General features: G+C 58.5%; 7 protein-coding genes across 8 annotated transcripts; 3 read left to right on the forward strand and 4 right to left on the reverse strand.

Moving 5' to 3' along the window:
- Window positions 1-940: 940 nt before the first annotated feature.
- Window positions 941-3463, forward strand: GGTG_00063 (glycerol-3-phosphate O-acyltransferase 1; the record flags this gene model as incomplete). The annotated part of the gene is made up of 2 exons (XM_009217802.1): window positions 941-1171; window positions 1259-3463. 2 exons carry the CDS (start codon window positions 941-943, stop codon window positions 3461-3463), a joined length of 2436 nt encoding a protein of 811 aa, XP_009216066.1.
- A 352-nt stretch (window positions 3464-3815) lies between these two features.
- On the reverse strand, window positions 3816-7607 carry GGTG_00064. Of its 2 annotated transcripts, XM_009217803.1 has the most exons (7): window positions 6333-7607; window positions 5996-6016; window positions 5847-5872; window positions 5744-5757; window positions 5625-5676; window positions 5297-5492; window positions 3816-5216 (listed from the first exon to the last, which is right to left on the reverse strand). In XM_009217803.1, exons 1-7 carry the CDS (start codon window positions 6459-6461, stop codon window positions 4749-4751), a joined length of 906 nt encoding a protein of 301 aa, XP_009216067.1. In that variant the 5' UTR covers window positions 6462-7607; the 3' UTR covers window positions 3816-4748. The 2 variants fall into 2 exon arrangements, with proteins under 2 accessions (XP_009216067.1, XP_009216068.1); XM_009217804.1 differs by having other exon boundaries at window positions 5847-6016.
- A 564-nt stretch (window positions 7608-8171) lies between these two features.
- Window positions 8172-11353, reverse strand: GGTG_00065 (glycerol kinase). Its single transcript, XM_009217805.1, has 2 exons — window positions 8878-11353; window positions 8172-8791 (listed from the first exon to the last, which is right to left on the reverse strand). The coding sequence occupies exons 1-2, from the start codon at window positions 10244-10246 to the stop codon at window positions 8337-8339; spliced, it is 1824 nt and encodes a 607-aa protein (XP_009216069.1). The 5' UTR covers window positions 10247-11353; the 3' UTR covers window positions 8172-8336.
- Window positions 11354-11525: 172 nt separating this feature from the next.
- GGTG_00066 (CAMK/CAMKL/KIN1 protein kinase) lies at window positions 11526-16398 on the reverse strand. The gene is made up of 3 exons (XM_009217806.1): window positions 15158-16398; window positions 14417-15047; window positions 11526-14313 (listed from the first exon to the last, which is right to left on the reverse strand). The coding sequence occupies exons 1-3, from the start codon at window positions 15683-15685 to the stop codon at window positions 12308-12310; spliced, it is 3165 nt and encodes a 1054-aa protein (XP_009216070.1). The 5' UTR covers window positions 15686-16398; the 3' UTR covers window positions 11526-12307.
- Window positions 16399-18000: 1602 nt separating this feature from the next.
- On the forward strand, window positions 18001-20280 carry GGTG_00067 (G patch domain-containing protein 1; the record flags this gene model as incomplete). The annotated part of the gene is made up of 2 exons (XM_009217807.1): window positions 18001-18206; window positions 18306-20280. 2 exons carry the CDS (start codon window positions 18001-18003, stop codon window positions 20278-20280), a joined length of 2181 nt encoding a protein of 726 aa, XP_009216071.1.
- A 1072-nt stretch (window positions 20281-21352) lies between these two features.
- On the forward strand, window positions 21353-23437 carry GGTG_00068 (general stress response protein Whi2; the record flags this gene model as incomplete). The annotated part of the gene is made up of 6 exons (XM_009217808.1): window positions 21353-21362; window positions 21441-22199; window positions 22332-22368; window positions 22459-22594; window positions 22683-23032; window positions 23152-23437. The coding sequence occupies 6 exons, from the start codon at window positions 21353-21355 to the stop codon at window positions 23435-23437; spliced, it is 1578 nt and encodes a 525-aa protein (XP_009216072.1).
- A 713-nt stretch (window positions 23438-24150) lies between these two features.
- GGTG_00069 (nucleolar protein NOP2) lies at window positions 24151-26742 on the reverse strand. Its single transcript, XM_009217809.1, has 3 exons — window positions 25031-26742; window positions 24807-24956; window positions 24151-24730 (listed from the first exon to the last, which is right to left on the reverse strand). The coding sequence occupies exons 1-3, from the start codon at window positions 26596-26598 to the stop codon at window positions 24301-24303; spliced, it is 2148 nt and encodes a 715-aa protein (XP_009216073.1). The 5' UTR covers window positions 26599-26742; the 3' UTR covers window positions 24151-24300.
- Window positions 26743-27023: the final 281 nt, after the last annotated feature.

Here is a 27023-nt window from a genome sequence, read left to right on the forward strand (position 1 = left end):
GTTGGATGGCCCCCGCCCGTCGTGTCATTGGCAAGCGCACCCACCACCGGCTTTGCTCTACGTTGCTAGGCCGTTACGGCTGAGGATGCCGAGCAAGGGTCGAAGAAAAACGATGTAGCGAACTGCTGCGCCTTTTTGCATGGCGCGATACGGAATGGCACGGGGGCGTGGGCTTTTTTTGGTCTCCTCCATGGATCGATCGATTGATGGGCGAGGGGCAACAGGTGTGGCGGGCCAATCGAGGGCAGGCGCGAATTGAATTTGGCCCGTAATGGCGTGCTGCCTGCTGTATCGCAGTGGAGCTGGTACCTTTATGGTACCTGCGGCAGGGCGTTATGAGGCCACGCCCGGGCAAGCCGACGCGCTGGGGGGCGCCTCAGGGGAGCTACCCCACTTGCCATCCTTCCAGCCGTAGGTATCCCCCTTGTACTCAATTGCCGTCAAGGTGCAGCTCCATCCTTTTAGCGATGAATGGATGCACTTTTCTTTTTTGTCTTCCAAGCCATCAGCGGCACCCCTTGCTGCCAACCCAAAGCCTCTTTTTTTCCTTCTCTTTACTTTTGCTCGTAATTCTCCGGCCATCATCCTTTCTTTTTCGCTCTGGATCCTTCCCAAAACCTTGAGCGTCTGTGCACATTCGCCAGGTGCTTTATATCGCAGCCCGCAGCCCTTCGGCCCTCGAGACCCTCACCTCGCCACTCCACCTGTGCTATCTCTGCCTCGCCCTCGCCTGGCTTAGCACACGCCCGCGGCCTCCTCGTCAGGCCACTCACCACCTCGCGTGCTCTCCCTCGTCCGCAAACAAACCCCACCTCCTTTCGCCCGCTTCTCACATGCCCGCGTCGAGACGTGAGTGCCCGGCTGTCTAGCAAACACGCACACCGGACCCGCCGTCGACCGAGAACAGCGAGGCGGCGAGCGAGAGAGGGCGGCAGCAGCGATGGCTACCAATGGCCAGGCCGGCGCTGGCGCCGGCGTGCCGGCGCGAGAGGCGGACCGGGGCAGAGCGCCCATGGAGCTGTACCCCATGGTCGACTGGAAGTACGACAGTTTCCTCTGGGTCATGTCCATCACGGCCGACCTCTTCTTCCGCGAGATACACCCGCGCAGCTCCTGGAAGATCCCGCGCAATGGCCCCGTGCTCTTTGTCGCCGCTCCCCACGCCAACCAGGTCGGTCCCTCAGCGTTCGCCTTTGTGTGCCTGCCCCCTTGCACCGCCTAGTACAAAACTCCTAATGCGCCCCGCGCGGAAACTCAGTTCGTCGACGCCCTCATCCTCCAAAGAACCCTCAAGCGCGAGGCCGCCCGCCGCGTGTCCCTCCTCATCGCCCAGAAATCGGTCCACGGCTTCATCGGCTGGGCCTCGCGCCAGGTCGGCGCCGTGCCCGTCGGCCGCGCCCAGGACTCGGCCAGGCCCGCGAGCGGCACCATCTACCTGCCAGACCCCATCGGCGATCCGACCCTCGTGCGCGGCTACGGCACCCGGTTCGACAGGGAGGCCGAGGTCGGCGGCGGGCTCTTCCTGCCGTCGGTCAAGGGCAAGACCGGGTCCAACGTGGACATTGCGCAGATCATCGGCCCGGAGGAGATCCGGATCCGCCGGCCGCTCAAGGGGAAGCTGCCCATGCAGCAGCTCACCGGGCGCGACGACATCGATGAGGACGGAAACTTCACAAATAAGGAGCACAGGGGCTGCGCGGCGAACTTCCAGGGCACCAAGTTTAAGACGGCGCCGCACATCGACCAGAGCAAGGTGTTCGAGGCCGTCTTTGCGCGGCTCCGCTCCGGCGGCTGCGTGGGCATCTTCCCCGAGGGCGGCAGCCACGACCGCACAGAGTTGCTGCCGCTCAAGCCTGGCGTGTCCATCATGGCGCTGGGCGCCATGGCTGAGAACCCCGGGTGCGGCGTCAAGATCGTGCCCGTGGGCATGAACTACTTCCACGCGCACAAGTTCCGCTCGCGGGCCGTCGTCGAGTTCGGCGCGGCCATCGACGTACCGGCCGAGCTGGTGGAGAAGTACAAGGGCAAGGAGCGCCGCGAGGCCGTCGGCACGCTGCTGGACCAGGTCCACCAGGGGCTCTCGACCGTGACGGTGTCGACGCCCGACTACGACACACTGATGCTGATCCAGGCAGCCCGCCGCCTGTATAACCCTACAGGCAAGAAGCTGCCGCTGCCCGTCGTGGTGGAGCTGAACCGCCGCCTGGCGCTGGGCTACGAGCGCTACAAGAACGACGAGCGCGTCATCCGCGTGCTTGAGTCGGTCAAGAAGTACAACCAGGCCCTGCGCTACCTTAACGTGCGCGACCACCAGGTCCAGGTCATCCGCATGTCGTGGCCCCGCGTGGTGCGCACGTTCCTGGCGCGGCTCATCAAGCTCGTCGTGCTGCTCTTCGCCACCCTCCCGGGCCTCGTCCTCTTCTTCCCCGTCTTCGTCATCGCGAAGATCATCAGCATCCGCAAGGCCGAGCAGGCGCTCGCGGCGTCCACCGTCAAGATCCAGGGGCGCGACGTCATGGCCACGTGGAAGCTGCTCGTCTCGCTAGTCGTCGCGCCCTGCTTCTACAACTTTTACTGCACCCTAGTAGCCTACAAGGTCTCGACCGACGGCTTCTGGGGCCTCATACCCACCAACGTGGTCGTCCTCAACTGGAAGGTGGTGGCGCTGGTCGTCTGGACCATCAGCTGGCCCATCTTCATCGGCATCACCTTTGCGGCCCTGCGGTTCGGCGAGATCGGTATGGACATCTTCAAGTCGCTCCGCCCGCTGCTGCTCTGCATGCTGCCGACGTCAAAGTACAACCTCCAGAAGCTGCAGGAGCAGCGGGCCGAGCTCAGCGCCGAGGTGACGCACCTCGTCAACACGCTGGGCCCCGAGCTGTTCCCCGACTTTGAGCAGACGCGCCTGATCAAGGCGGCCGACGGCGCCCCGCTCTCGCCCCTCTCGCCCATCACCTCGTCCAAGCAGCCGAGGGACCCGGGGCAACAGGCGGGCAAGAAGCGGCGCGACAGCGAGCAGTCGTCGGCGAGCGCGGGGCCGTCGGAGCCGCCCACGCCGCCGCCGGGCGGCATCCAGCGGCGCACGACGCAGTCGAGCCGCGCCATACCGCGCAACGAGTCCTTCAGCAACATCGGGCGGGCGGGGATCTTTGCCACGCGGCCGCCGTCGCGCAACCGCAGCCGCACGAGCAGCGCCGGCGGCGGCGGCGGGCTGGGTGGGTTCGGCTCCATGGGTGGCTTCCCCATCAGCGGCTTCACGGCCCTGGATTCGCAAGAGGGGTTCGACGAGGCCAGCCGCAAGATCCGCGAGGCCATGCGCGAGCGCGGTGAGATGCGCAGGCGCCAGAGCGGCCTCGACCGCCACACCTCGTCGGGCTCCGGCGGCATGGAGATTGGCGCCGATAGTGATGATGAGGAGAATGGGGAGTCGTATTACGACGAGGCGAGGAAGAAGATGACGTAATGATAAGGGGGGGCGGCGGTGGTGACGGGATACTACCTGAAACCCAAGTCCAACTGGAGGAGGGTGCGATGTGCATTTTTTATATTTCTTTTTCAGTTTCTTCTTTTTCAATGTCACTATCCTATATCTACTAGTAAGGTTGGAAAAGTAAACAGGGCTAGGCCCGTGCAGCAAGTGCAGCAAATCCCACAGGAGTGCACAGGGGGCGGCGGCGGGGGACATGTCCGAAATCGAGCGGACAGGGGGGGATTATCTAAACAAATTACAGGGTACCAGGGAGACCAGGAAGAGAGGGGAAATGGCCCTATGAATGCCTTGCTTTTATATACGTCCCTCTTTTTCCTTGTCCTCCTCTGTGTGTGTTTTTACCTCTCCTATGGCTGTTGGCGGCGTCGCCAAACCTCATCTCGTGCCTACCGTATCTTTGTCCGCCTATTTCTCTTGCGGCTGCGCTGTTCATGTTATAAAGGCGTAACGCCATGTAAGACTACAGCTCGGGGCTACCATGTCTTCTAATTATGAATTGCAGCCCGTCTACGTTTCTTGTCACCATAACCTCCGCTTGTTTGAATTCTCCGAACGGCCGGACGTGAAGACCAAAAAAACAAAACAAAAAAGGATTCACACTGCAGGAAACATGTCGTCATGGCCTGTTGTTGTAGGACTAATGACGGTTGGGTCCTGGGCGCGGCCGTCGAGTGACATCCTTGGTGTAGCGTCGCCAGCTCGCCAAGCCGGACCCTTTATGTTGTGTGACGTGGGATTATTTAACGACAGTTCGACCACGTACAGCGCTCAGTTCCCATACAGCATCGACTAGAACAGCAGAGTGTAAAGCTCCTCAACAGGCCATGAAATTTTCGATTCCATGTCAATGATATCAAGCGAGACGTCAGCCGCTAGACCAATTTCTGCATCGCACCCTAGAGGCCAGACAAGACTGATAAACAAGAAAGCAAGCAGAAACAACAAGAAACGGAATGCCGCTCGGTCGAGCTTCTGGGTCGCTATGTAGAAGCCAATGGCCAATAACCAATGGCCAATAAAAAAAACAGGGTACCATGTTCCAAGTACAGTGTCATGACGCCGGGAATCGCGCCCGCCCAGCCCTCTAGTTTTAAGATGGGGTCAGCTTCCCCTAAGCAGCCACACGGGCTCGTGCCACAACCGCCGGGTTCCGCTTAGTTCGCTGCCGGGCTAGAAGATGTCCAGAAAAATGCAAAGATAAAAAATAAAAAGGAAGAAGAGAAAGAAACACAACAGGATCCAACCGCCAAGGGCGGGTTCAAGGGTCGGCCGTTGTTGACTGGGCTGGTGCTGACGAAGGGCCAGCTACCGAGGATGAAGCAGCCGGGGCGCTATCCTCGTTCTTGGAGGAGACTTCGCCGTTGAACAGATCGTTCTCCTCGATGTACCGTACGACGGCGTCTGGGATAAGGTACCTGATGCTCAGGTTCTTCTTAAGGAATAGCCGAATCTTGGTCGAGCTGATGTCGTTCTGAATGACCTGTGGGATGACCCAGATGTTCTCTCGGTACTCTTGCAGCGTGGCAAGCGCCTCCTCCGTATCGGTGCCAGAGCGCTCGACAATGAAGGCGCCGAAGTTGTGGCCGAGAATAACTTCGAGATCCACAGGGGCCCAGAGTCCAGGGGTGGACATGGTCAGGATCAGGTCGCCGCCGGCGAGCAGGCAGATCCTGGCGCGCCTTCTGATGGAGGGATCTTCAACTGACTGGATGCCACCTCGTACGGTCTTGTTGCAGAAAAAGCCATGTTAGTCAGTCACCCCGCTTTTCAGTCTCTGCCGAGACCTGGGGTCCTGGGTGCACTCACGTTGATCTCGTGATCGAGCTTGGCCAGCACCTGGGCAGTGGGCGTGTACTCGGGCTCGCCCGTGGCAGGGTTGCGGACCGAGGTCTCGAACTCGTCGACCATGATCCACGAGCTTGACTGTAGAGACAGCTTAATCATGTTGATGCGGTGGTAGGAGGGCGCCAGACCAGCCTTCTTGTAGGCGTCCGACACGGGGCTAGGTAAGGACACATGTTAGGCTTATTACGACCCAAAGCTTGGCAACCGGCGTCGCGGCAGAACGATTCGGGAGCGGGCCAGTTCCGGCGGGTGTTACAGGGCGGAGTTGAGCAGGTGGGACGAGATATACCTGATGTAGCCACCAACGACCTCATAATTGGTGTTGATGCCACAGTAGTCGCCTGTTGATCCATGGTGGTCAGCCAGAGCCTCCGCAAAGAGAAGCAGAAAAGAGGTCGAGGCACATACGGGCCATCTCGAACCTGTGAGCAGGGCGGGTTAGCTCGTTCGCACTGTATACAAGTGACGAAAAAAAAGAAGAAAAAAGGTGAAGAGTAGGGAAACGGCGTACATTCTCAAGTGCAGGTAGGTGATGGGCTGCCAGAGCACGGGTTAGCATAAGGCTATGGATAGTGTCTAGCCCGCAGGCGGGCGGGGACATGGCCGTCTCCCGCGCGGAGCTTCTTGCCGCTGAGCCGCCGAGGAGGCACAAGAACAAACCGAGAAGGACCCACAGGCCACCTGAAAACAAGGAGAAAAAGCATGTCAGCATTTCGTGCGATAGGAACCAGAAGAGACGCAGGCAGTCCTCGGCCGGGGCACCGGGGCTTTGCCATGACAATGGCAGTGACAAGGACAATCAGCTCCGCGCCGGCTACGCCCAGCGAGCCTCGCGAGTCCGTTGCTCCGATGTCGCGCGAGGGGCGGGCCAGCGGGGGCGGCGCCAGCGGGACCGTTCTCCCAGTAACAGCCAGGTTCTGATGGAACCGCCCAGAGGCGCAAAGGGACCGCCAAACGAATGCCGGTGGGAACGCGGAAATGAAAGGTCAAAACTCACCAGCACAAGCGGGGTCTTGCCATGCTGAGTCTGGCGAAGCCGGAGCTTGTCGGTTGGGAACTGGTAGGTCGGGGTGGTAGTGGTAGGGAACTGGGGCCGCGTGGTGGAAGCCATTGTGGTGGAAGCCATTGTGATGGTGATGGTGATGTCTGCGGGCGGCGGCGATGGCGCCGGCCGAAGCTCTAAGTGATGCTTTGTATTGGATGCGGTGGTGGTTGAGTGCGTGGAGGGGAGTACCGAGGCCTTGGTACTTTGTAGTCTGCGTTTGGGGGGTTGGTTTGGAGGCCCGAGAACGGCTGCAACCGCGGGAGGCGGCTGCACTGTGCACTGTATGCGGGTGTCAATGCGGCGAGGGTGCAGGGCCAGAAAGTGCCGGTTCCTTTAGGTGGTCGTCGATGTCAGACAGGTTGGTTGAGGGTTCTAGTAAAGCTCAGCAGCAAGCGAATGCGTCGAGCCAAGGAAATGGGTTTCTGCGAGGCGTCTGCCGGCCCTTAAATGGATGGGGGAATAGGTAACCAAGTGCCAAAGAGCTAGCGAGGTGCAGCTAGACAGTGCCAAGAACGAGTCGGAAGTGCAGAAATGAGGAGAGCGAGTGCCGCACACAGGAATGCCTCAGCAGGCAGGCAAGCAGGCAGGCAGGGTAGGTGGGATCAATAAACGGCGAGCGCTCGGTCAATCGGTCTGTTCTGCCAGAAACAGATGAGAGCAAACGGCGGGCCTTTTTATCGATCGAATAGGTTTGTCTGTCCGTCTGGGAAGCAAACAGAAGAGCAGACGAAGAAAAAGAAGGAAAAGAAGAGGAAGGAAAGGAAAGGCAGGTAGCAAAGGAAGGTTGCCGTTTTGCCAAAATGGAGGAGCAAGGTTTAGCACTGTCAGTCGACAGCAAAAAAGCCTGAATGACTAATAAAGAGAGGCTCCTCACCAAAGACAGGCAACGCAGCGGGAGAGCGGGGAGACACGGGGGATGGATGGATGTGCCTGCCTGCTGCAAATACGGAGCGGAGGGCGGCGGGTGGAGCTTTGGCTCTCAATGCAGATTTCCGTTTAAAAGTCTGGCCGGGAAAGGCCTCCTTTGTGTATATCTGGCTGTTTTTGTTTCGTGCTCGAGAGGCGAAAAACGGGGTTTTCTTTTTCTTGCGCTGCTGCCTTTTTGGCACGGGGGTAAGTGGGTGGCTCACTCGTCAGGCAGCGATAGGTAGTAACCAACGAACCAGCCACTCCCAATCCGTGTCCAGTCGGGCAACCAAGCAGAAGAAGAAAAAAGCCACCTACGTGTCTAGACGCAATAAAAAGAAAGAAAATTGAGGCGCAGCTCAGTAGTGTTGCCAGCCAAAACCACAGACAAACAATGCCGGTTGGGGCGGGGTGGCGCTGGTGGGGGGGACCCTGGATGACGCAACGCGATTGATGAGGTGGGGTGACGGCCCTGTGCTGTTGCTGTGCCGTTTACCTGTCTAATATAGGTATCCTTTTGCTTTATAGGTGCTGTACCTATCTGGTAGGTGCCTTCTCACAATCCGAGGGCGGACTGGGAAGATCCCCAGATCTCGGAAACGCACCGTGGCACGACACACATGAGGCAGGAAAGCCAGCAGCGCTTCCCTCCCTCACTCCCCCTCGGACTCACGTACTCTCGTGGAGACCGAGGGCGCCACGCCTAACCATCCGACCCCGTCTTGCCGAATGCTTCCCAACGCGGCATAGGACCCAATCGGGAGCGGGGATCGGGCTGCCCCCACATGCTGACGATAACCCCCGCCGGGCTCTGGGGTGCCCCCAGCTGCCTAGCTGTATGCACCTGAAGGCTCCCAAGGTGCAAGCCGCGGCGCCCTAGGGTCACGGGCTTCGGGGACACCATGCATGAACACGGTCCATCTTTGCAGTAGGCCATGGTGCCTCTTTACAGTACAAGAATGTTTCCAGCTTGTATTGCAAAGTAGCCCCCTATAACCACCGACGCCAAACCCTTTCCAGCCATCAATTCATGTCTGTTCGTACCTCGTGCTATTCTTCATCCTCATCCGCCTCGTCCGCCTCGTGCTCCTCCCTGACCCAGCCCCGACTCATCTCGACGGCCTGCTCCCACTTGGCGAACATGCGTTTGAAGCGCGCGCGGTTGCCCTTGGCCTTGCTAGGCTCGAACAGCCGCCTGTTCTTGCGCCCGACCTCGGCGAGGTCCCCGAGCCCCTTCCACACCCCAGTCGCGAGCCCGGCCGCGATGGCCGCCCCCAGCGCCGTCGTCTCCCGCATCGCCGGCCGGTCGACCGATATCCCACTGATGTCCGCCTGCGTCTGCATGCACAGGTCCGAGTTGGACAGTCCGCCGTCCACCGCCAGCGACCCGAGCCTGTGCCCGCTATCGCGCTCCATCGCGTCCAAGATGGCCTTGGTCTGGAAGCATGTCGCCTCGAGGGTCGCCCGGGCGATGTGCCCCTTTTGTGTGTGTTGTGTGATGCCAACTTTGCATTGTAGAGAAACATGTCAGCACGAGGCAAATCGCTAGGCACTAGCATAACAGAAAAGGAGCCATAAGCCCAGGACTCACATAATGTCCCCTTAGCATCGTCGATCCAGTACGGTGCAAACAGGCCGCTAAAGGCCGTGACAAACACGACCCCGCCGTTGTCCTTGACACCCTCGGCCAGTGCCGTTATCTCGGCCGACTCTTTGGCGAAGCCCAGGTTCCCTTGCAGGAACTTGACGCCGCTGCCGGCGACCGCGATGCTGCCCTCGAGCGCGTACGCGCGCCCGCCCAGCTCCGGCCCAAAGTCGAAGGCGACGGTGGCCAGGAGCCCGGACTTTGATATGACGGGCTCCGGCCCTACGTTATACAGTAGGAAGCAGCCGGTGCCGTACGTGTTTTTGGCCTGGCCCGCCTCGAAGGCGCACTGTCCCACCACGGCGCTGCTCTGGTCTCCCAGGCACCCCGCGATGCGCACGCCGGCCAGGGGCCCCGAAGCCATCTGGCCAAACGACGTGGGGTGCGCCGAGGGCACGATCCGGGGCAGCTGCACCTTGGCCGGGTCGATGCCGAAAAATCCGAGCAGCTTGTCGTCGTAGCTCATATCTCGCAGGTTCATGAACATGGTACGGCTCGCGTTGGTCCCGTCCGTGACATGCACGGGACCCCTGCCGCCAGGCGGTTTTGCGCCGCCGTTGAGCCGGTAGATGAGCCACGAGTCGACAGTGCCGAAGGCGAGGCGACCCTCCTCGTAGGCGCGGCTCACGGCCTCGACGTTGCGCAGCAGCCACAGCAGCTTCACGGAGCTGGGGTAGGTCGACAGCGGCAGGCCACAGAGCTGCAGCAGGTCGGCGCTGCCTTCCCGCGCGCGGAGCTCTCGCACGAGCCCGCCCGTCCGCGTGTCGGGCCAGACCACGGCGTTGTACAGCGGCTCGCCCGTGACGGAATCCCACACGACTGTCGTTTCGCGCTGGTTCGTGATGCCAACCGCGCGCACCGAGGCGCCAGGCCGGGACGCCGAGAACTTGCGCATCGTCTGCTCGATGCACTCCTCGACCGATGAGAGCAGCTCAAGCGGGTCGTGCTCGTGCCACCCGGACTCGGGATACAGGTTCTCGAACTCGATCTGGTGGCCCTCGACCGGCTCCCCCTGGCGGTTAAATATGATGAAGCGCGACGAGGTCGTCCCCTGGTCTATACTGCCCACAAAGACCTCGCCTTCCGTATCTTGGACTACAGGTTGCGCCTCCCGGGGCTGCGCAACATTCTCGACATGTTGGGCCACTGCAGCGTTCTCAACCTGCACCACCTCAATCTCCGGGACAATGTCTGCAATCGTGTCCTTGAGCACCACAGCTTCAACGACCTCGGGCTCTATTATACGAGGGCGCTTTGTCTCTCGACCAACACTCGCCGGCGGTGCGGCCACCTGTAATGCGATGGCTGAGCTCATGTTGGATGATGAATAGGATGGTCTTGCAGAGGATGAGGAGGATGTGGAGGTAGAGAAAGATGACGAGGTAGAGCGGCTAAAGAAGTGTGCCAACGAGGGGGATGGCGTTGTTCGGATTACCCGAACAGGAAGCTGAAAAGAGAAGGATGAAGAGGGTGTGATGTTTTTGCCGCCGCTGACGGTACCAAACAAGCGCGTGATTTGCGCGATATGTGATGGCACTGGCGGGAGCGGGAGGGCGAGCGGGATGCGAGGTAGCTTCTGAGCTTGCTGCCAGGGCGGGGTATTATTATTATCGTTGGAGGCTCGGCAGGTTGGCTGGCGTGTGAGGAGAAGGCCCTGCCGCCCCGGCTTCAGCAAACGACTGGACGAAGCAGACTAACCCAGGCGGCTGAGACGGCGCACAGGCCGACGGTGCGGTTATGGCGCGGATAGACACTCGGGTCGAGCTGCTGCGGGGGTGGTGGTGCTGTCTGCCGATATCCAGAGGCGCGGGTGTGGGCGTGCGGCCAAGTGTGGGTGGGTGTGTGGATAAGCCAAGGACTGGGAGGAAGTGGTGAAGCAGGAGAGTGAGGGAGGGACACAACGCCTGGCTGCGATATAGAAGGCGCGAAAAAGGAGGAGGAGGAGGAGGAGGGGGAGGATGAGTAGAAAGAACAGGAGTTGAGGGACTTCTTCATCGGAGTAGCAAGAGAAAAGGGGACCGAGAGGGAAAGACGGGAGGAGGCCGAGTGTGTTTTATCACACAAAAGCCTGGCGGACCGCAAAGAAATTGTTCGGGATGGTCCGCTGACAGCCTAGCTCGACAGAGCAGCTCCGAGTATGGAGGCACAGAGATATGCACTACCTGGGTAGTAGGTGCCCGCCGTCTCAGGTGAGGGGATGTGGCGCGCGTCGGGGACAGGGTGAGCGAAAGGCGAGGGAGGGAGAGAAGAAAAAAAGCTTGTGAAGATCGATCGATCTCCACGCACCCACTGTGTGTGCCTGCGTGCCTGCCTGCCTTGTGCCTGTTGTGCCTGTGCCTAGCGGCTGTTCGGATGGGCACCGGCTGTTCGGATGGGCACCCACATATCCAGACGTGCGCCTGCTCTCTCAGTGCTGACCCCCACCTGCCACCATGCCGCCGTTGCCACCTGTACCCCAACTTCTGCGGGGAGGCGGCAGCACATGACCCCAAGCGAACTGGGGCTCGCAGCTCTAGAACACGGCCCATAAAAAAACCCAATCCATCCATTGAAACCCCCACTGGCTCAACAACTGCCCTGAGGGATGAAAGCCACTCACCCACCCACCCATAAAGTGCAGTGACCCACGCAACCTCCATATCAATCATTAACCTCAGGCCGTGTCAATATTTTGCTGATATACGACTATCCTCCATCCTGGCAACTAGAGTGACGACACTAGACCGTCGCTGTTGTGACGTGATGGATGTGGTGTCGCTCCTGTCACATCCAGCTAGGGCTTCTTCGACTTCGTCATTGCAGATCCGAAAATGGGGAAAAGAGAAAATGAAGAAGAAAAATGTTAAAGATCCGCCCTTGTGCATTAGAACCATTTTTGTGTATTACGTTTTGAACCTCTGGGACAACCAAATTATGGGGAAAAGAAATAATAGGAAACAAGGCGAAAGCCACAAGTATACAAAGATGAAAGGGCAACTGGCAACAGGCTGATACAAAACCGGCACGCAAATGCTTCGCATCGATGAAGACCCGAGACTTTGTGGTCAGACGGCCAGCCGCGTGAGCTCCAGCGAATAAAATACAAGCTTTGCGGAACGTCAACAGGACGAGAAACCAAACCTCGTTTACGACTCAACCGAGAAGAAAAGGAAGAAGATAGAATAAGACAAGATATAGTCCAACAAAGGCGCCTAGGAAGATGGGTTTGCCGGAGACGGACAGAGACGTGGGCTTGGAATGGTGGAGGTGCTAAGAAATGATAAAGCCAATCTTGCAATGGCTGCGGCGTGATGATGGAGCGAGCGGTGCGAGACATAAGAGACGAAAACGAAAACACCAAGGGTGGAAAGGAGAAACACGATATAGAGTATTAACACTACAATTTCAGCTCCTTCAGAATCTGGTCCGCCATGTTCTTGTAAGGCCAAGTGTTTCCACTCAGCCTCTTGAACTGGATTCCGTGGAGCGAGATCATCGGCACCTTGACGATAAAAATCTCGAACTCGAGCACCAGGTTCCCTCCCATGTCGCTCCGCACGTGCGTCCTCGTCTCGCCAGCCGGTTGCGATACCATCTTGCGCGACGACGACTCGCCGTTGTCCGCCCGTACCGCCTCGCTGTCGTCGGATATCTCGGAGCTCGAGTCGCTGCGCTGGTGGCTGCCATGGCCGCCCCTGCCTGGCGTCCGCGGCGTGGGTGGAACCCTTTCCAGCGCATCCCGCACGTCCTCCCTATTATCGCTTCCGCGCAGGCCGAAGCTGAACCGCCGTCTGTGCGTCCCACCAGGCGTCTGCGCTGCCGGGCTGGTCGGCAGGTCCATTGACACCTTCTCAAGGTCAATGCTGGGAGAATGCCTGCAGTTGAAGCCACCCTTGATCTCCGTGTAATCGACGCCCAGTTGCCGCAGCACCCTCTTGATCTCGTTGCGTATCTCACGCACCGGCTTGCCCGACGTCGTCGACACGCTGAAGAGGCCTTTGAGATATACAGGCTTATCCAGATCAAAATCGGTGACGCGCTCTTCTGATCCGCCATCGCCGGCCCCATTCACCTCGGCGTCCGTCTCTTCAGGGACGTTAGCCTCGCGGCCCCGTTCGGCCTCACGCCGCTGCCGCCTGGCCTGGATGCTCTCGCGCCGGGCATGTCCAAGCGACTTGGCCCGCATCGCCATGTTGTTCTGTTGTCCCGAGGCTTGTAGCTGATTGCTCTGCTGTTCGGCCTGCGGCTTCTCGTGAATAGTCGAGTGGTCCGAGCCGCTAGTCGGTGGAGGGTCCTTGGACCTTGATCCCATCGCCCTCCGACGACCAAACTCACCAGAGTTCACGCTGGCGGACCGGCCTAGTCCCTTCCTAAACCCAGTGACATTCGCACCGGCCGACAGAGGAGGACTGAGCAGGTCGCTGTGCTGCGGCTGGCTGCTGCCAGCCCTGAGGGTTTGCGAGTCGGATGCATGGTCCTCGCGTTCGCGCCGACCACGTCTGATACTGAAGCTTTTTCGCATGCCTGATGAAGATGGTGATTCGCCCGGCGAGTAGACCTGGACAACCGGCGAGTGGACCTGGACAACCGGCGGGTGCGAGCGGTCCTTCTCGGGCCGTTCGTAGTCCTTCTTTCTCCTAGTGCTAAAGCGGCGCAGCAACCCGGCAGCCGTGCTTTCCTTCTTGGGCGGCTCAAGCCGCGACTCGGGAGGAATGGCCGTGGTGAGCGAGGGCTGGGCAGCCTTGACGGATTCGGGGGCGTCATCTTCGCCATGAGTCCGGGCCCGCGGCCGAGTGCGTCCGCCGGTAGCCTTCTCTCCAGGCATCTCGTAGGCAGACGAGTTGGTGTGCGCCTCCTGAGGTGGCACTATCTCTGGAACCTGGTCCTTCTTGGGGGCAGAGCTGACCACGGTCCGTCGATCAAGACTGTTTCGTTCTTGCCTCTCCCGAACAAGATAATACACCGATACAAGCGGGTTGAAAGCGTTGAGTGGGTCGTTACCCAGCTGCAAACCCTCGGAACTCGGCGTGGTCAGAGTATCCTTACTACTGAATGAGTTCCGTCGCCTGTAAAAGCCAAACCCGCGCTTCTTCTCCTGCTCTCTGGGAGGCTGCTGCATCTCCTTCTCCCGCGCGAGCACCCGCACCGAGCGTTGGTAGTCCTCGGACTCGATAATCCGTGTAAGCTGGGCCTTGATCACCTCTGGCGGCCCGAAGCTAAAACCTGTCATTCCGTTGACAACCTCCTGGTCTAGGGGAAGTGTGAGAGGCTCCCTGTGCGGCAGGTAGTTCTCAGGCGCGCCACTGTAGCCCTTGGTCATCCAGGCATGTGACATGACCTCGGCCATCGTGGCGCGCTGTTTCGGATCCGTGACGAGCATTCGAGAGAGAAGGTGCCTACATTCTGTAGTCCCAGACAGAAAAAGTTAGCATCTGACAATGCTCGGTCTTCCTTTCTTTGGAGCACCACAAGCTGTGATTCTAGAAGTGTATGCTTGAGAGCTTACCGGTGGAAAGCCAGTTGGGGTAGTCGACGATTCCCTTCTTGATCTTGGCGTGAAGGGCAGGCATGTTCTGGTCGTCGAACGGGACTTTTCCGCACACCAGGACATAGAGCACAATCCCGAAACTCCAGACATCAACTTCCGGGCCCTGATACGGCCGCGCCTGCAAGAGCTCAGGGGCGGCGAAGTATAGACTACCGCAGAAGGTCTTAAGGTGGTTACGCGGGGAGAAGAGGTTGCTGAGGCCGAAGTCGATGATCTTGATATCACCCGTCTTGCTGATGAGTATGTTCTCAATCTTGAGATCTCTGTGGACAATGCTGTTGCGATGGCAGTAGTCGAGAGCGCTCGCGATCTGTCTGCTGAACTTCCTGGCCTGCTTCTCCTTGAGCTTGCCGTGCGAGATGATATAGTCGAGCATCTGGCCGCCGTTGACGTATTCGAAGAGCATGTACCAATGGTAGTTGGTTCGGACGACATCGCGTAGGCCGCAGATATGAGGGTGGCTTAGGAGTGTCACGATGGCGGCCTCGCGAGCCGTTCGGACTTCCTTGGACAGGTCTGCCCTTTCCCGCTCTGCGCGAGGTGTGTGGCCATCGTCAGGGGTGACCCTGGGAATGATCTTGCATGCGACCTTGTTGTTGAATGACGGTGAGTGTTAGCAAGGCAGCAAGGAACCCGGGCGAGTGTCTGCGGCAAGCGACGAAGCACGGCGTGATCGAGGCAGCTAGATATGGCACACACCTGTTCGGAACCGTCCTCCTTCCTGGCGAGCTTGACTTTGCCCATGCTGCCAGCCCCGATTGTCTTGCCCAGGCTCCATTTGCCAGACTGGGCGGGGATGATGGTGCGCGGTTTGCGAGACCTCTGGTCGGAAGAGGGAGGAGGAGGCATGTCGGCAGTGCCGTTGGCGGCAGATCTTTGGCTCGGGGTGCGGTGGTGATGCCTGGTGCCCGACTCGGCCCTCGCCGACGACGGCTGGTGGCGATCGTTGCTTGAGCTCCGTTTCTGAGCGACATTCGTCGTTTCGTAATCATGCTGGGGAAGCACGTCCTGCACGGGGCGGGTGGACGAGGAGGGACGGCTAGACATGCTGGCTGAATGGTTGTGCGAATGCGAATGGGATGCGGCCCGATGTGCTTGTTGGGCTGTCGAAGGCCGCGCAGTGCGTGTCGACTGCGATCTCGAGACGGACGGGTAGGCGTGGGCTCGCTCTCCTGGCGAGGCGGGATGCGGTGGCTCGACGACGCTGCCCGAGACCGCGGTTGTCATTTCGCGGCGGTTATTACTATTCTATTCCTCTTCTTTTTTTCACCCAAGTCTCTTGGGCGCGAAATGACGGCGACGCGGCGACGGGGGGTGGCCGATGCTGGTGCGAGGACTCTGCCTAGGTGGGTTAGGCAGGTCTGGTATTGGAGCGACGACCACAGAGCGCACGACGCCCTGGGACGGGGACGGGGAGGGGATGGAGATTTTGATTGGCAACGGTGGTGCCCTTATCACGGCCGACAGGCTTCTCTAAACCCCCCAACGAGAAAGGCCGGTACGGCGGGCAGGGAATAGGGGAGCCAGGCGGAAACGACGGCAGCTGGTGGCTTTTGTGGTACAACCAGTCACACCCTGGAGCGAGCCTGCTAGCGGCGGGAGCAGTGGGGAAGCCAAAACGAATGCAAAATTGAAAGGCCCGCGGCTGGGGCTAGGGACCACGATGGGGACCACAACGGCTGCGGGCTGGGTTACTGCGCAGCGTGCACCACACGGATGGGCCTCACCCGCGTCGCCACGCCTGTTCCTGCGAAGCCCAGGTCTGATGTCCCGACGGCTCCAACAGGAGTGAGCAATGGCGGTGGTGGTTGAGTTGTGGTGGTTGCGGGAGCTGTGCGAGTTGTGGAAGCGGTAATGGTGCATGTGCTGGTGGGATGGACGTCAATGCCCGCCCCAAAACGGTTGTGCGCCCAAGCTCGACCGCCAAGACAAACCAGAACAGTCCCCAGGTAGGCCAGGAGATGGGACAAGGCAGCGACCGCCGGCAAGCTGCGAAAGCAACAAGAACACAGTCGGACCGTCGCATATGCTGGCTTCGGCCGGGGCTCGCGTTAGGAAGTTTCGTCAAGGGAGCTGGGTGTTCGCTGCAGGCTCGATCCCGTTGAGTCTCAAGCTGGTTGGGTGCGTGAGCAGCTGGGATTCACGAACTTGGGCACAAGCAGCCAAGGCGCCTCAGCATCTGACCCAGCTGTCAAACAGCACGATTCCTTTGCTTCTATGCTCGAACGATTTCTGCACAACACCGTCGTCACACTTGAAATACATGGGTACATCTTTAAATGTCAGCTCAATGGAAAACACCACAGTCCCCGCGTCGCTTGCACCTTTGCAAGATTTTCGTCCATTTTTTCTTCTTCTTCTCCGGGCAGTCCTTGCTCTCCTCCTTCTCCCCCTCCTTGCATTCGAGGCATCTCCATGCAGTGCTGGCTCGGTCTGACCTTGGCCTCAATCCTGATCATTACCTGCTATTGTTTGCTCACATTCTCGGTTCTGCCTGTCCATCCCCTGGTCTGTCCTTGTCGGAGAAAGAAAGTGTCCATGTACCCAGGCGTCCGGCGGTTACTTGCGCAAGCGCAAGGACAATCCCGATGCCCTTGTTTACCAGTTTCATCTCACACGAATATTTTAAAGGTATTCGAGTATCATCAAGGCCGGACTGATGCGTACATGTATATTTCATATGCCCACCCTCAAGATGTATGTGTTTAACCACGTGTGATAGACACTTGCAACAAACAGCTATTACATCCTCCATAGCAGGCCATATTGTTACCTCCCAATCATATACTGGTGTTACAACCTATCTCAAGGTGCTCCATTTCCGATTGTGAACTAGGCACGTTTCACACATAGATGGTTCGTCGACGCAGTCTCCTCGCCAGCCCACGCTCCCTCTAGATAATTTGGTATCAATGCGTCAGTCCAGATAGATATGGTTGGCCTATCCTCATCCACTACCTGCCTGCCCCTGGTAGGTGGGATCAAGGTGGTAGTTTGTCGACACGACCTTGTGCATGCAATGATGTCACATGCCCTGGCACTCCGCACCAGTCATCTCCTTGGTTTCCTTTGACACACTCTGCAGCAAATCCCCTTGTGGTATTGGTTTGTTGTAATGCCGGATGGTCTCGCCAAATCACAGCGATCGTGTCGCCGTTAATGCCCTTCTTCACTTATTGCCAATCCCGTTCCTGTAGTGTTCCTGCGTTTATTGGTTGCACACACTGTCCTGGATATCATCAATGGCTGAAAGGGGCCAATAATGACCACGTCGTCAGCATTGGGCACACGTCGGTGGTGCGACCCACTTCGCTGGACCGCCGCCATGGATGACGCCAAATTCAGCGTGCTCGGGCCTCAATTTAGAGAAGCGATGCTAAGTTCAACCACCAATTGCCGCGGCGCCGCGTGGAATGTTTCTCGAGGAATTAGCGATTGGCTGAAGCCGTTATCACGAGAGTCTCACAGAGGGGACCATGAAATCATAACAGTTGCAACCTCGACGACACCTCTATCTGCTGCCGATATCCGCATTTCCCCCCATGTCCGTGAAGAGGCCAAGGGCTGCGTTCGAGGCAGATGTCCAGGCGAAGCAGTCGCCATTCGTCCTTTTCGGAACACCCCTCCCGCCCCTCGACCCCGACGTCCGCGACGATGGATCCTACGTTCCAGTCTGGAAGCAGGAGGTGAGGGACGAGCGCGGCCGCAAACGGCTTCACGGCGCCTTTACGGGCGGATTTAGCGCAGGGTAAGTTAGAGATCAAGGAAGCCCTCGCTCATTCGCGTGGGCTGATCGCAAAAAGTGTCATCGCACATGGCTAACCAATTGGTCTTCGTGTGCGCACAGATATTTCAACACCGTTGGGTCGAAAGAAGGATGGACGCCGGCAACTTTTGTGTCCTCACGGACCAACCGTCGCAAGGACGACCCCAAGGCCGCCCAGCAACGACCCGAAGACTTTATGGATGACGAAGATTTTGCCGATGCCGAAGAGTCACGGAAGCTGCAGACAGCACCAGACTTTGCTGCGTTCGGCTCGACCGAGCATGAGGTTGGGCGATCTAGCGGACTTGCTGACTTGTTCCGGATCGAGGGCGAAACCATGGGCACTAAGCTCCTCAAAAGAATGGGCTGGAAGGAGGGTCAGGGCATCGGGCCCAAGATCTGTCGAAAAGCCCGGCTGGAGGTAGGCCCAGGCACTCGGGCTGGCGGTGACCAGCAGGCAACGCACCTCTTCGCGCCCGATAATGTTGTCATGATAAGATTTGTTCGGAAGACCGACCACAAGGGCCTCGGCTTTGCTGGAGAGACTCGCCTAGCTCCTATGAAACCCGCAAGTGAGGATCGCCATTCGGACGATGAGGACGAGGGCGAGGATGACTTCCTTGGGCCCTCAAAGCCGTTATCCCTTCTGGGAAAAAAGACGAAGAAACCGGAAAAGGGTCGCGGCGGGATTGGTATGGGCGTGCTGAACGATACAGGCTCGGACGACGAGGACCCGTATGAGATTGGGCCGCGCATAGCGTACAACAAAGTCATCGGTGGTGACAAGAAGAAGAAAAAGAAGAAGGACGCCGTTCCAGCCACACCAGCAAACCCATTTCTCAAGTCAAAGCCAGTTTTCTTCTCGAAAAAAATGAGGCTGGGAGTTAAGAGGTGCCACGATGGCCGTCCACCGCTGGACGGGTTTGTTCTCCCGCAACAACCAGATCCTCTGGTGTCTGACATGTACAGCAGCGGAAAGTATCCCCCACCTCAGGTGCCGCCCGACTGGAGGCCATCGCGGCAGTCGGCGTCTGCACAAGCCGAGTCGGTGGCCTATGTGTCAACCGCCGACGCAGCGAAATCCTCCAAACTAGATCCCAAATCTCGGGCGACACTGCTGGGAGAGAAGCAGTTACCCGGAAAGTCGGTTTTCGACTTCCTGTCTGCTTCTGCGAGAGATCGGTTGGTCAATGCGACGGGAAATACGAACCTTCCCCAGGCCAAAGGAGAGATACCGGCAGCCTACGCGATGTCTGCGCAAGAGAAGCTGGCGGAGTTGCTCAAGGACGTCCCGCCACTGGACAAGGCCACAGCAGCGGCAGCTATCGCCCGTGGGGCTAGCGGGGGCGCCCCCTATGCGGACAACGAAGCCAAACGGTCCAGATACCGGGCCTACCTGGAGTATCAGGCTGGATTCATATCTGCTCTGCCCCCTAAGCCGGCCAGCATGAGCAATGATGACTGGCTCCGAGAGTTCCACGAATTCTTCAACTGCGCACGGATTTTCAAACCCATGTCTGGATTTATGGCGTCAAGATTCACACCTTCATCTTCCTCCACGGCACCATCCTCAGACAGGACTGGAGGCGCAACTGCCGAGGGCGCGTTGGTCTCCAGGCCACCGCCGAAGCCCTTAGACCCGGCCGAAGAGGCCGCTAAGATGGGGATGTTTGGACCGCTGACGAGATCCTCACACGACTTCTACCCGGCGCGTCTCCTCTGCAAGCGGTTCAATGTGAAACCCCCAGTCGTGGTTCAGACAGATGCGGACGTGGAAGCCAACACAGTCCCCCAGCGGCCATCCAAGGCGGATTTATATGACTGCGATGCACCTTCTCGCGGCCCAGGTCCCCAAAGTGGGCACGGCAATGGTGGAAGCCACGAAGGCCGGGCCGTTCCTGAGGAGGCCCGCGCGCCAGACGTCAAAGTCTCGTCTGAATCTAGTGGCACCGCGGCCGCGGTGGATCCAACAAGGAATGCAGCTCTTGAGAAGGCCAGAGCAAGAGAAGAGGTTTTTAAGGCCGTTTTTGGGGATAGTAGTGATGGGGAGGAATAAGAGACACCCGGACAGTTGAGCAGAGAGCTTGTTCCGTTATTTTTGATACCCCCAACCGCTGTGGACATAGCAGCCTGACGATTTTTAATACCCTGGCGCCCCCCTTGTGCAAGGCTGGACTCTAGGGCATGCCGTGTCGAGCCGGGCTGGTTACGGCAGTTGTGCAGCATGTGTTACGTGCAGCAGCATGGTGCTCTGGTCCCAGAAGCGCTGTATCCCCTAGCGGCAAGGACAGCGAGATGCGATGCAGTCGGGTGATGGGATTTGGCCGTTGTGAAGGCGTACATGGAAGCCAGACAACCTCAGCTGGGCCCCACCGGCTGGCTTGCTAGCCGCCGGGCCCTAGCCAATTAGGGATGGCGGAGTCTGGCTAGCGGCCACTCTTGACATGGGTTCTCTGAGCGGGAAGTATCTTTGGCTGGCGACCCACGGCGGCGGGTACAACCAAGATGAAAGGCTAGGCTAGGGGCTGTCTGGATGGGGCAGGCGGGACCCAGGCCCCAGCAGCAGCGACCGTTCTTTTGGTTCACGAAATGGGATGGGATTCAACCATGAAGGTCGGGCAACCAACGAGAACAACAGTCTTTACTGCACGCCAGCCTGGCCACTCAATTGACCCGGCGCAGATGCTGACACCTCGGCACTGTCCCCAGGCACGCCCTCACTTGTTGCCATTGACCAAACCGAGTGCTTGTTGTGACGGTAGGCGTGTAAATGCATCTAATGTGTGGTTGATCATCGTCCACTGTCGTCTTGATCGAGTAACCATCCAAAGGTGGAGGGCACATGGAAGCGAACGACCAAAGAAGATCAATCCAATCCACTTTCAGAGGGTCCTGTCGCTGCGAGACCAGGCTCCCTGGCAAAGACCAAAGCTCGGCGTCAAGCCCAGCCCAGAGCGGTGCCCGCCCATCCATCAGTCAACATCCATCATACCGCCGCCTGTTTCTCACTGGAAATTAGACAGCCGTTCAACGCCCACCACCACAACCACCACTGTCACCACCCCCCCGAAACCACACCTACATACATACATCCACATGCACACTGCCATCGCAAAACGCCCGTGTCGATGAGCTACCGTAAAATTGGGCACTCTTAGCCACATAGCAGTCGATTTATCCGCCAACCCCGGCGGCCCACCAGCCCTCGACATCCAGCCGCGCCTACGATTTGGAAGACGGGAGACCGTCGCCGCCATTCCGCCAAGTTGGACTCCGCCAACCCACCTCCATCCTCGCTCGCGTCCGCCACGGTCGCCACGGTCGCCACGGCAGCAGCAACGACAGCCGCCGCCAGGGAAGAACGACCAGGCTTCGATCCCACGGACGCCGTCACCAGCGGAAAGCCAGCAAGTCTCAATTCCGAGCTCGTTGACGCCCTGACGCCGTCCACCGCGCCCTCGTCCCCCGCCTCTTCTTCCTCGCGCCCTGCACCGCCGCCAGAAAGGCAACTCAGCCCGCCACCGCAGTATCTTGCCTCGGAAACCTCGGACGCCTCTCCGTCCTCCTTCCGGCCCGGTCCGCCCCCGTTCTCCAGCCTCGTCGCCGCTCCCGCTCCGTTTGTGATCCCCGGCGGCCGCGACTCCGACAGCGACGACGGAGACGACCCGTCTAGCCTCGAGCTCTTCGAGTCCGCAGCCGCGCCAGCCTACGCGCCCCTAGCCTCGGGGTCCAGCGATCCGTCGGGAAGCTGCTCCTTCCAGGACGAGACCAAGCGCTCGCTCCCACGCGACAGCAAAAGAGAAGGCGAGCCCTCGCGCAGCAGCAAGGACGCTGACGATTCCGAACCGCCGCCGGCATACGAGGAGGGATTCAGTCCCCTCCAGTCTTTCAGCTATCTGATGGCGGCCGCAGGAGGAGCCTCGAGTATAATTACTCAGGTCCAGCAAGGGGGGCCACCCATCAACTCTATCGGAGGTGAGCACAACAAGCAACATTAATGGTGCCGCCGGGATACGAACGCCCCATGTTGATTTAACACGAGGCTCAATGGCCTTTCGTGAGGGTTTGCGACTGGGTAGCTGACATGCTTGTCTTGACTCTGTCTAGATGTTGGCGCCGACGAGACAATCACCATGGACCTTCGGTAAGCACTCTTGAAACCGATGATCGGATTTCTTGGCCTCGAAGGAGTGTGCTGGGTTACGGCAGTGCTGACCTGCTGTGCGATTTTTAGTGGTACCCGTTTCATGCTCTCCAGAGATGAGCTGCTAACGCTGCCGGAATTTGTCCTCTTGTCGCTCTTTCCTAATGGACTCTTCCCAGAGGGTCACATGGGCGGCTTCGCCGATGGCGATGCCGTCCAGGTCGATGTTAGTTGCCTCCCGTCCCGCAGCTGCCGCCTGGCTATGTTCCCTGATCTAACTTGAGAATCGCGTCACGCGCCGCTCCTACCTGAAGTACGACCCGGCATCGCTCCAATACATGTTGGACTTCTTCCGCAACGTGGCACAGACAATCCCCACGGACTCGTCGCCCAGCGCGTCGCAGGACGGCGAGATGGTGCCGATCGAACCCATGAGTGCCGGCCGCGATGACTCCTCTAAGAGGGCGGGCATCATTGTGCTGCGCGAGGATCTCGACTTCTACGCCATCCCCCCGAGAGCCGATATCAAGCAGCCCGACATGATCGAGGTCAAGCGAGCCGCGGCCAGGGCGCTGCTTAAGCAGGACGGCATCTTCAGCGGCCTCAAGCGGAGTGATGAGCCCGGCACCACCGAGGCTCACCTGATTGAAATGCTTACGGCTGGGTTAGTAATACTTTTTGTCGCCACCTTCTTGCCCTTGATATCACATGTCAACTTGTCCGCATATCTTGATCTGCTGCAGGTTCACGAACTCTTTGCTGACTTGTGCTCTCTGACAACAGTGGTTTCGATCACGATGACATCTGGGGTCACCGTGCTGGCGAGCCCAACAAGGCGGTAATCTGCAGCCTGGCACTGGCGCGCCTGCGTAGTGACATCCGTGGTAACGACATGGGGAACAATGCAGTGGGCATGGCGCAGAAGCTGCTCCTCTTCTGGCGGAAGCCTGCGCGCCGGTGTTGGTGGGAGGGTGTCGAGCTCGACAACGTCGAAGGCGTTGAGGGCAAGCTCAAAGTTTGGATTCGCAGGGTCTGGACTCTTGAGATGAGCGTTATCGGTCTTCGCTGATCTGAGCCTCGTCTTTTTCTTTACTCTCTCTTTTCTTTTCTCTCACATTTTTTCTTGGTTATCACATTCTCACCTTCCTTCTGCTACCACATTTCCCCACGTCTTCTCACAGGTCGACAGGGCCAACTCGGGGTGAAATCAAAAGGGATGCCATACAAAACTCTGTGGGTTCCTCGTGCTTGATCAACCCCGACGGAATCAGAAGGCCAGCAGGGGAAGAAAACAACCGGGGAGAGTGAGAATAGCGAATAAGCGCGCATGAGGAGAACACACTGTACCGAAAGTATACATGTTGAAGAGTTGTATCACAAAGAGGGCCCGTCGCGCGGCGCACTTTATACCTGATACTGTTTTTTTCTTTTCTATACTGTTTTCTGTTCCGTCTATATCCCTGCTGCCCGTCACCTCGTCGTCCCCCTCGCCATGTGTAAGACGGGGCTGTTCTGGAGGGTTCTCGTTACTTAATCACTACGTAGTTTCTCTTGCAGTTGCTTCGCTCCCTTGCCACGTAATTCTCCGACGAATTCTCCAACGAGTTGTCGATGTAGTAGCCTGCTAAGTTTGTGGGGTTGTTGTAATTGGATACGCTGACCTCGGGGCTGGACATTTGATGCCCTTTGGCGTTCAATTTCGTGATAACGCCCTCAAAACGCAGACACATGCCGATTTGGCAGTAATGGCAGGCACAATGTCACGCAGAGCTGCTACACCGCTTGTGCCGGTAGGAATCGTACTTTCTTTCTTTTCATCATATAGAGCCTAGACCAATGGGGTATCACTGACCACCTTTGTCTTAGATACGACAAAGCAAAACCAGCAGATGATGCATATTTCATGTATTACAAGACAATCGCGCCCCTCGCCTATGCGGCCTTCTTGGTCTTCTTTTCCTTCTTTTCCTTCTTTTCCTTCTTTGACTTCTTCTCCGTCTTCTGCAGCTTCGTCTCCTTCTCTGCCTTCGCCTCCCCGGCCTTGTCTTGTTCCTCGGCCTTTTCCTTCTTCGGCTTGTTGAGCGCATGTGGGTCAATACCCCTGCGCCTCATGGCGTTGCGCTTGGCGCGCTCCATGTACTTCTCGTCCTCGTCGTCGTCGAACCCGCCAAACTCGTCATCTTGGCTCTCCTCGTCCTGAACCGGTGTCTTGTCGATGTCCATCTCGTCGCCGTTGACGCCGCCGGCAGCAGGAGTGGCGGCCGCGGTGGATGCAGTCGATGTGTGGGCGGCGCCACGGGCATTGGCTGGTGTTGGGCCCGTCTTCTTGAACTTGGCTACGTAGAAGCCATCCATGTTGTATCTGTATACATATATCAGTAAGAGGTCAAGGAGGATCTCCCCAATCAGCCAGTAGTGAGTGTACCGGGCTAACTCACGTGTGAGGGTAGTAGCGCCTGGTGAGTTTTAGGCTGGGATGGAACTTCTTTCCCATAAAGTTGGTAAATCCTTCCTTGCCAAAAGGCAGGCCGGTCTCCAGTAGCTCCACGTTGGGACGACGCGAAAGTGCGTAGTTGACGACTTGTTCACTACATGGCAACCATTGTTAGTAATCGTGGGTGTGCCTACGGACAGGACGCTAGCGATGGCCATGTGAACGTACTTCTCTTCCACGGTGACGCTGCAGGTAGAGTAGACAAGGTAGCCGCCGCTCTTTGTCGAATCAATGGCCGCTAGCAGTAGTTGCTTCTGGATATGCGGTAGCTGCATGAAATCGAGTTCCGTCTTGTTCGTCTTGACGCTGGGGTCCTTGGCAATAACACCAGTGCCGGAGCATGGGGCATCCAGCAGAACGCGGTCGAAGCCGCCCATCAGGGTCGGGATCTCCCTGGCATCATAGTTGGAGACGATGACGTTTTTGGCGCCCAGGCGGTGGATGTTTCCGATGAGACCCTTTGCACGAGACTTGCTGGGATCGTTGGCGATGATGACACCCGTGTTCTTCATGAGGGCGGCGCAGTGCGTCGTCTTGCCACCGGGGGCGGCGGCCATGTCGAGAACGCGCTCGCCCTCCTGCGGGCAGAGGGCCATGACCGGAAGGAACGACGAGGCGGCCTGGAGGATGTAATGCCCGCCCAGGTACTCAGGGGTCGCACCCAGAGGCACGTTGGCGTCGAAGATCTGCAGGCCGACCTTGGACCACTTGCCGACGGGCTCGAGCGTTACGCCGCGGTTGACGAGCGCCTGGGCCAGGTCGCGGCGGCTGGTGCGCAGAGTGTTGGTGCGGATGACGACAGGGCGCGGGGTCTCGTTGGCCTCGAAGAAGGCGAAGGCCTCGCGGGCGGGGAAGAGCTGCATCAGCTTCTCGGCGAGGTACTCGCTGTAGCCGTAGTAGGCGCAGATGTCCTTGAGCAGCTGGTTGCTGTACTCGGCTCTGCTGTGCCCCTCCTCGGCCAGCTTGGTAAAGTCTTCGAGCACGCGGACGGTGTCTGTTATCCTGATGCGGAGCATCTGAAGGTCTGGCGCCAGCAGAGCCTTGGCCTTGGGCATAACCTCGTCATCCTCGTCGTCCTCGAGGACGTGCGGCTTGTCTCCAACAATGTTGGTCTGCAGCGCATCCTCGCGGAGCTCCGCCTCGTTCTCTTCCTCCTCCTCCTCCCTCTCTTTATCCAATATCCTCGACAGCCCCTCAATGTTGGCGGCTGTGAGCTTCTCCTCTCTGTCAGAGTCTTCATCCTCGTCTTCGGAGAAGACGAATGCCTCCTTGCGCGCGTCCTGGTCCGAATCGTAGACGGAATCGTCATCGTCGTCGTCGCCATCCAGGAAGTCGTCCCTGAGCGCGGCGCCACTCAGCTCATCGCTATCCTCGAGACCGTCAAGATCCTCTAGATCGCCTAGCGACGAGGCGACTGAATCATCGTCTGAATCCGGCGCCGGGGCTTTCTTGGACTTGGAGGCCGTTTTGCCGTTGCTGGTGACTGTCACTGCGGTCTTGGAGCCATTGGGTTTTGATGCGGGCTTCTTGGAGAGCTTGGACTTGTCACTGGCCTTCGCCTGGGCCTTGGGTACCTGCTCCGTCTTCTTGGAGGTTCTGCGCTTCTTGCTCGACCGCGCCTCGGGGGCGGGCTGATCGTCGACGGGAATGCCCTTCTTGCGCTTCAGATTGGCAAAGTGCTCCTCCGAAAGGGGCTCGGGCATGCCCTGTTTCTTCATGCGCCGGCCGACACCCATCTTTGCAGAGCTTCGGGTTCGAGTAGAGGATTGGGTGCTGTCGCGTCGATCCTGTTTTTCGGCGCTGGTAAGAGAAAATCCAGCAAGCTCCGGACATTGGCTGTGTTTCCGCGCCGTCTAGGAACCCCACACGACAAGCGCTTGGCTGCCCATGTCCGTAGGTTTTTTTTTTTTTTTTTTTTTTTTTTTTTGGACCCCTACGCAATGATAAGATAAGCTTGATTCGACCCACTTCCCTAAGTTGTACTAGCACGTAACTCCCCTCCTAAGGACTTACATGCCCCATTTCCCTAGCACCCCCTGCTCTTCCTCCACGACTTCCCCAAGATCGGAACGATTAGGTGTATTTTGGCCTTTTTTTCCGTACAGAATATATATTCTATGCTACTGGTATGGAATAAGTCCTAACATTGGGTACACTTTTC

The sequence above is a fragment of the Gaeumannomyces tritici genome (assembly GCF_000145635.1).
Source record: "Gaeumannomyces tritici R3-111a-1 unplaced genomic scaffold supercont2.1, whole genome shotgun sequence".
In the NCBI taxonomy this organism is placed as follows: domain Eukaryota; kingdom Fungi; phylum Ascomycota; class Sordariomycetes; order Magnaporthales; family Magnaporthaceae; genus Gaeumannomyces; species Gaeumannomyces tritici.

Excerpts from the sequence above, each read along its gene's own strand:
- GGTG_00066 (XM_009217806.1), bottom strand. The coding sequence starts at position 15,685 with ATGACAACCGCGGTCTCGGGCAGCGTCGTCGAGCCACCGCATCCCGCC. Across the intron at positions 15,048-15,157 it reads AGGAGGACGGTTCCGAACAG|GTCGCATGCAAGATCATTCC; the intron begins GTGTGTGCCATA and ends TTCAACAACAAG. Across the intron at positions 14,314-14,416 it reads CCCCAACTGGCTTTCCACCG|AATGTAGGCACCTTCTCTCT; the intron begins GTAAGCTCTCAA and ends CTGGGACTACAG.
- GGTG_00069 (XM_009217809.1), bottom strand. The coding sequence starts at position 26,598 with ATGGGTGTCGGCCGGCGCATGAAGAAACAGGGCATGCCCGAGCCCCTT. Across the intron at positions 24,957-25,030 it reads AGCGTCACCGTGGAAGAGAA|TGAACAAGTCGTCAACTACG; the intron begins GTACGTTCACAT and ends GTTGCCATGTAG. Across the intron at positions 24,731-24,806 it reads AGGCGCTACTACCCTCACAC|ATACAACATGGATGGCTTCT; the intron begins GTGAGTTAGCCC and ends ATATGTATACAG.
- GGTG_00064 (XM_009217803.1), bottom strand. The coding sequence starts at position 6,461 with ATGGCTTCCACCACAATGGCTTCCACCACGCGGCCCCAGTTCCCTACC. Across the intron at positions 5,873-5,995 it reads TGGCCTGTGGGTCCTTCTCG|CCCATCACCTACCTGCACTT; the intron begins GTTTGTTCTTGT and ends GTGCTCTGGCAG. Across the intron at positions 5,217-5,296 it reads AGCTCGATCACGAGATCAAC|ACCGTACGAGGTGGCATCCA; the intron begins GTGAGTGCACCC and ends TTCTGCAACAAG.
- GGTG_00065 (XM_009217805.1), bottom strand. The coding sequence starts at position 10,246 with ATGAGCTCAGCCATCGCATTACAGGTGGCCGCACCGCCGGCGAGTGTT. Across the intron at positions 8,792-8,877 it reads CGATGCTAAGGGGACATTAT|TTGGCATCACACAACACACA; the intron begins GTGAGTCCTGGG and ends TACAATGCAAAG.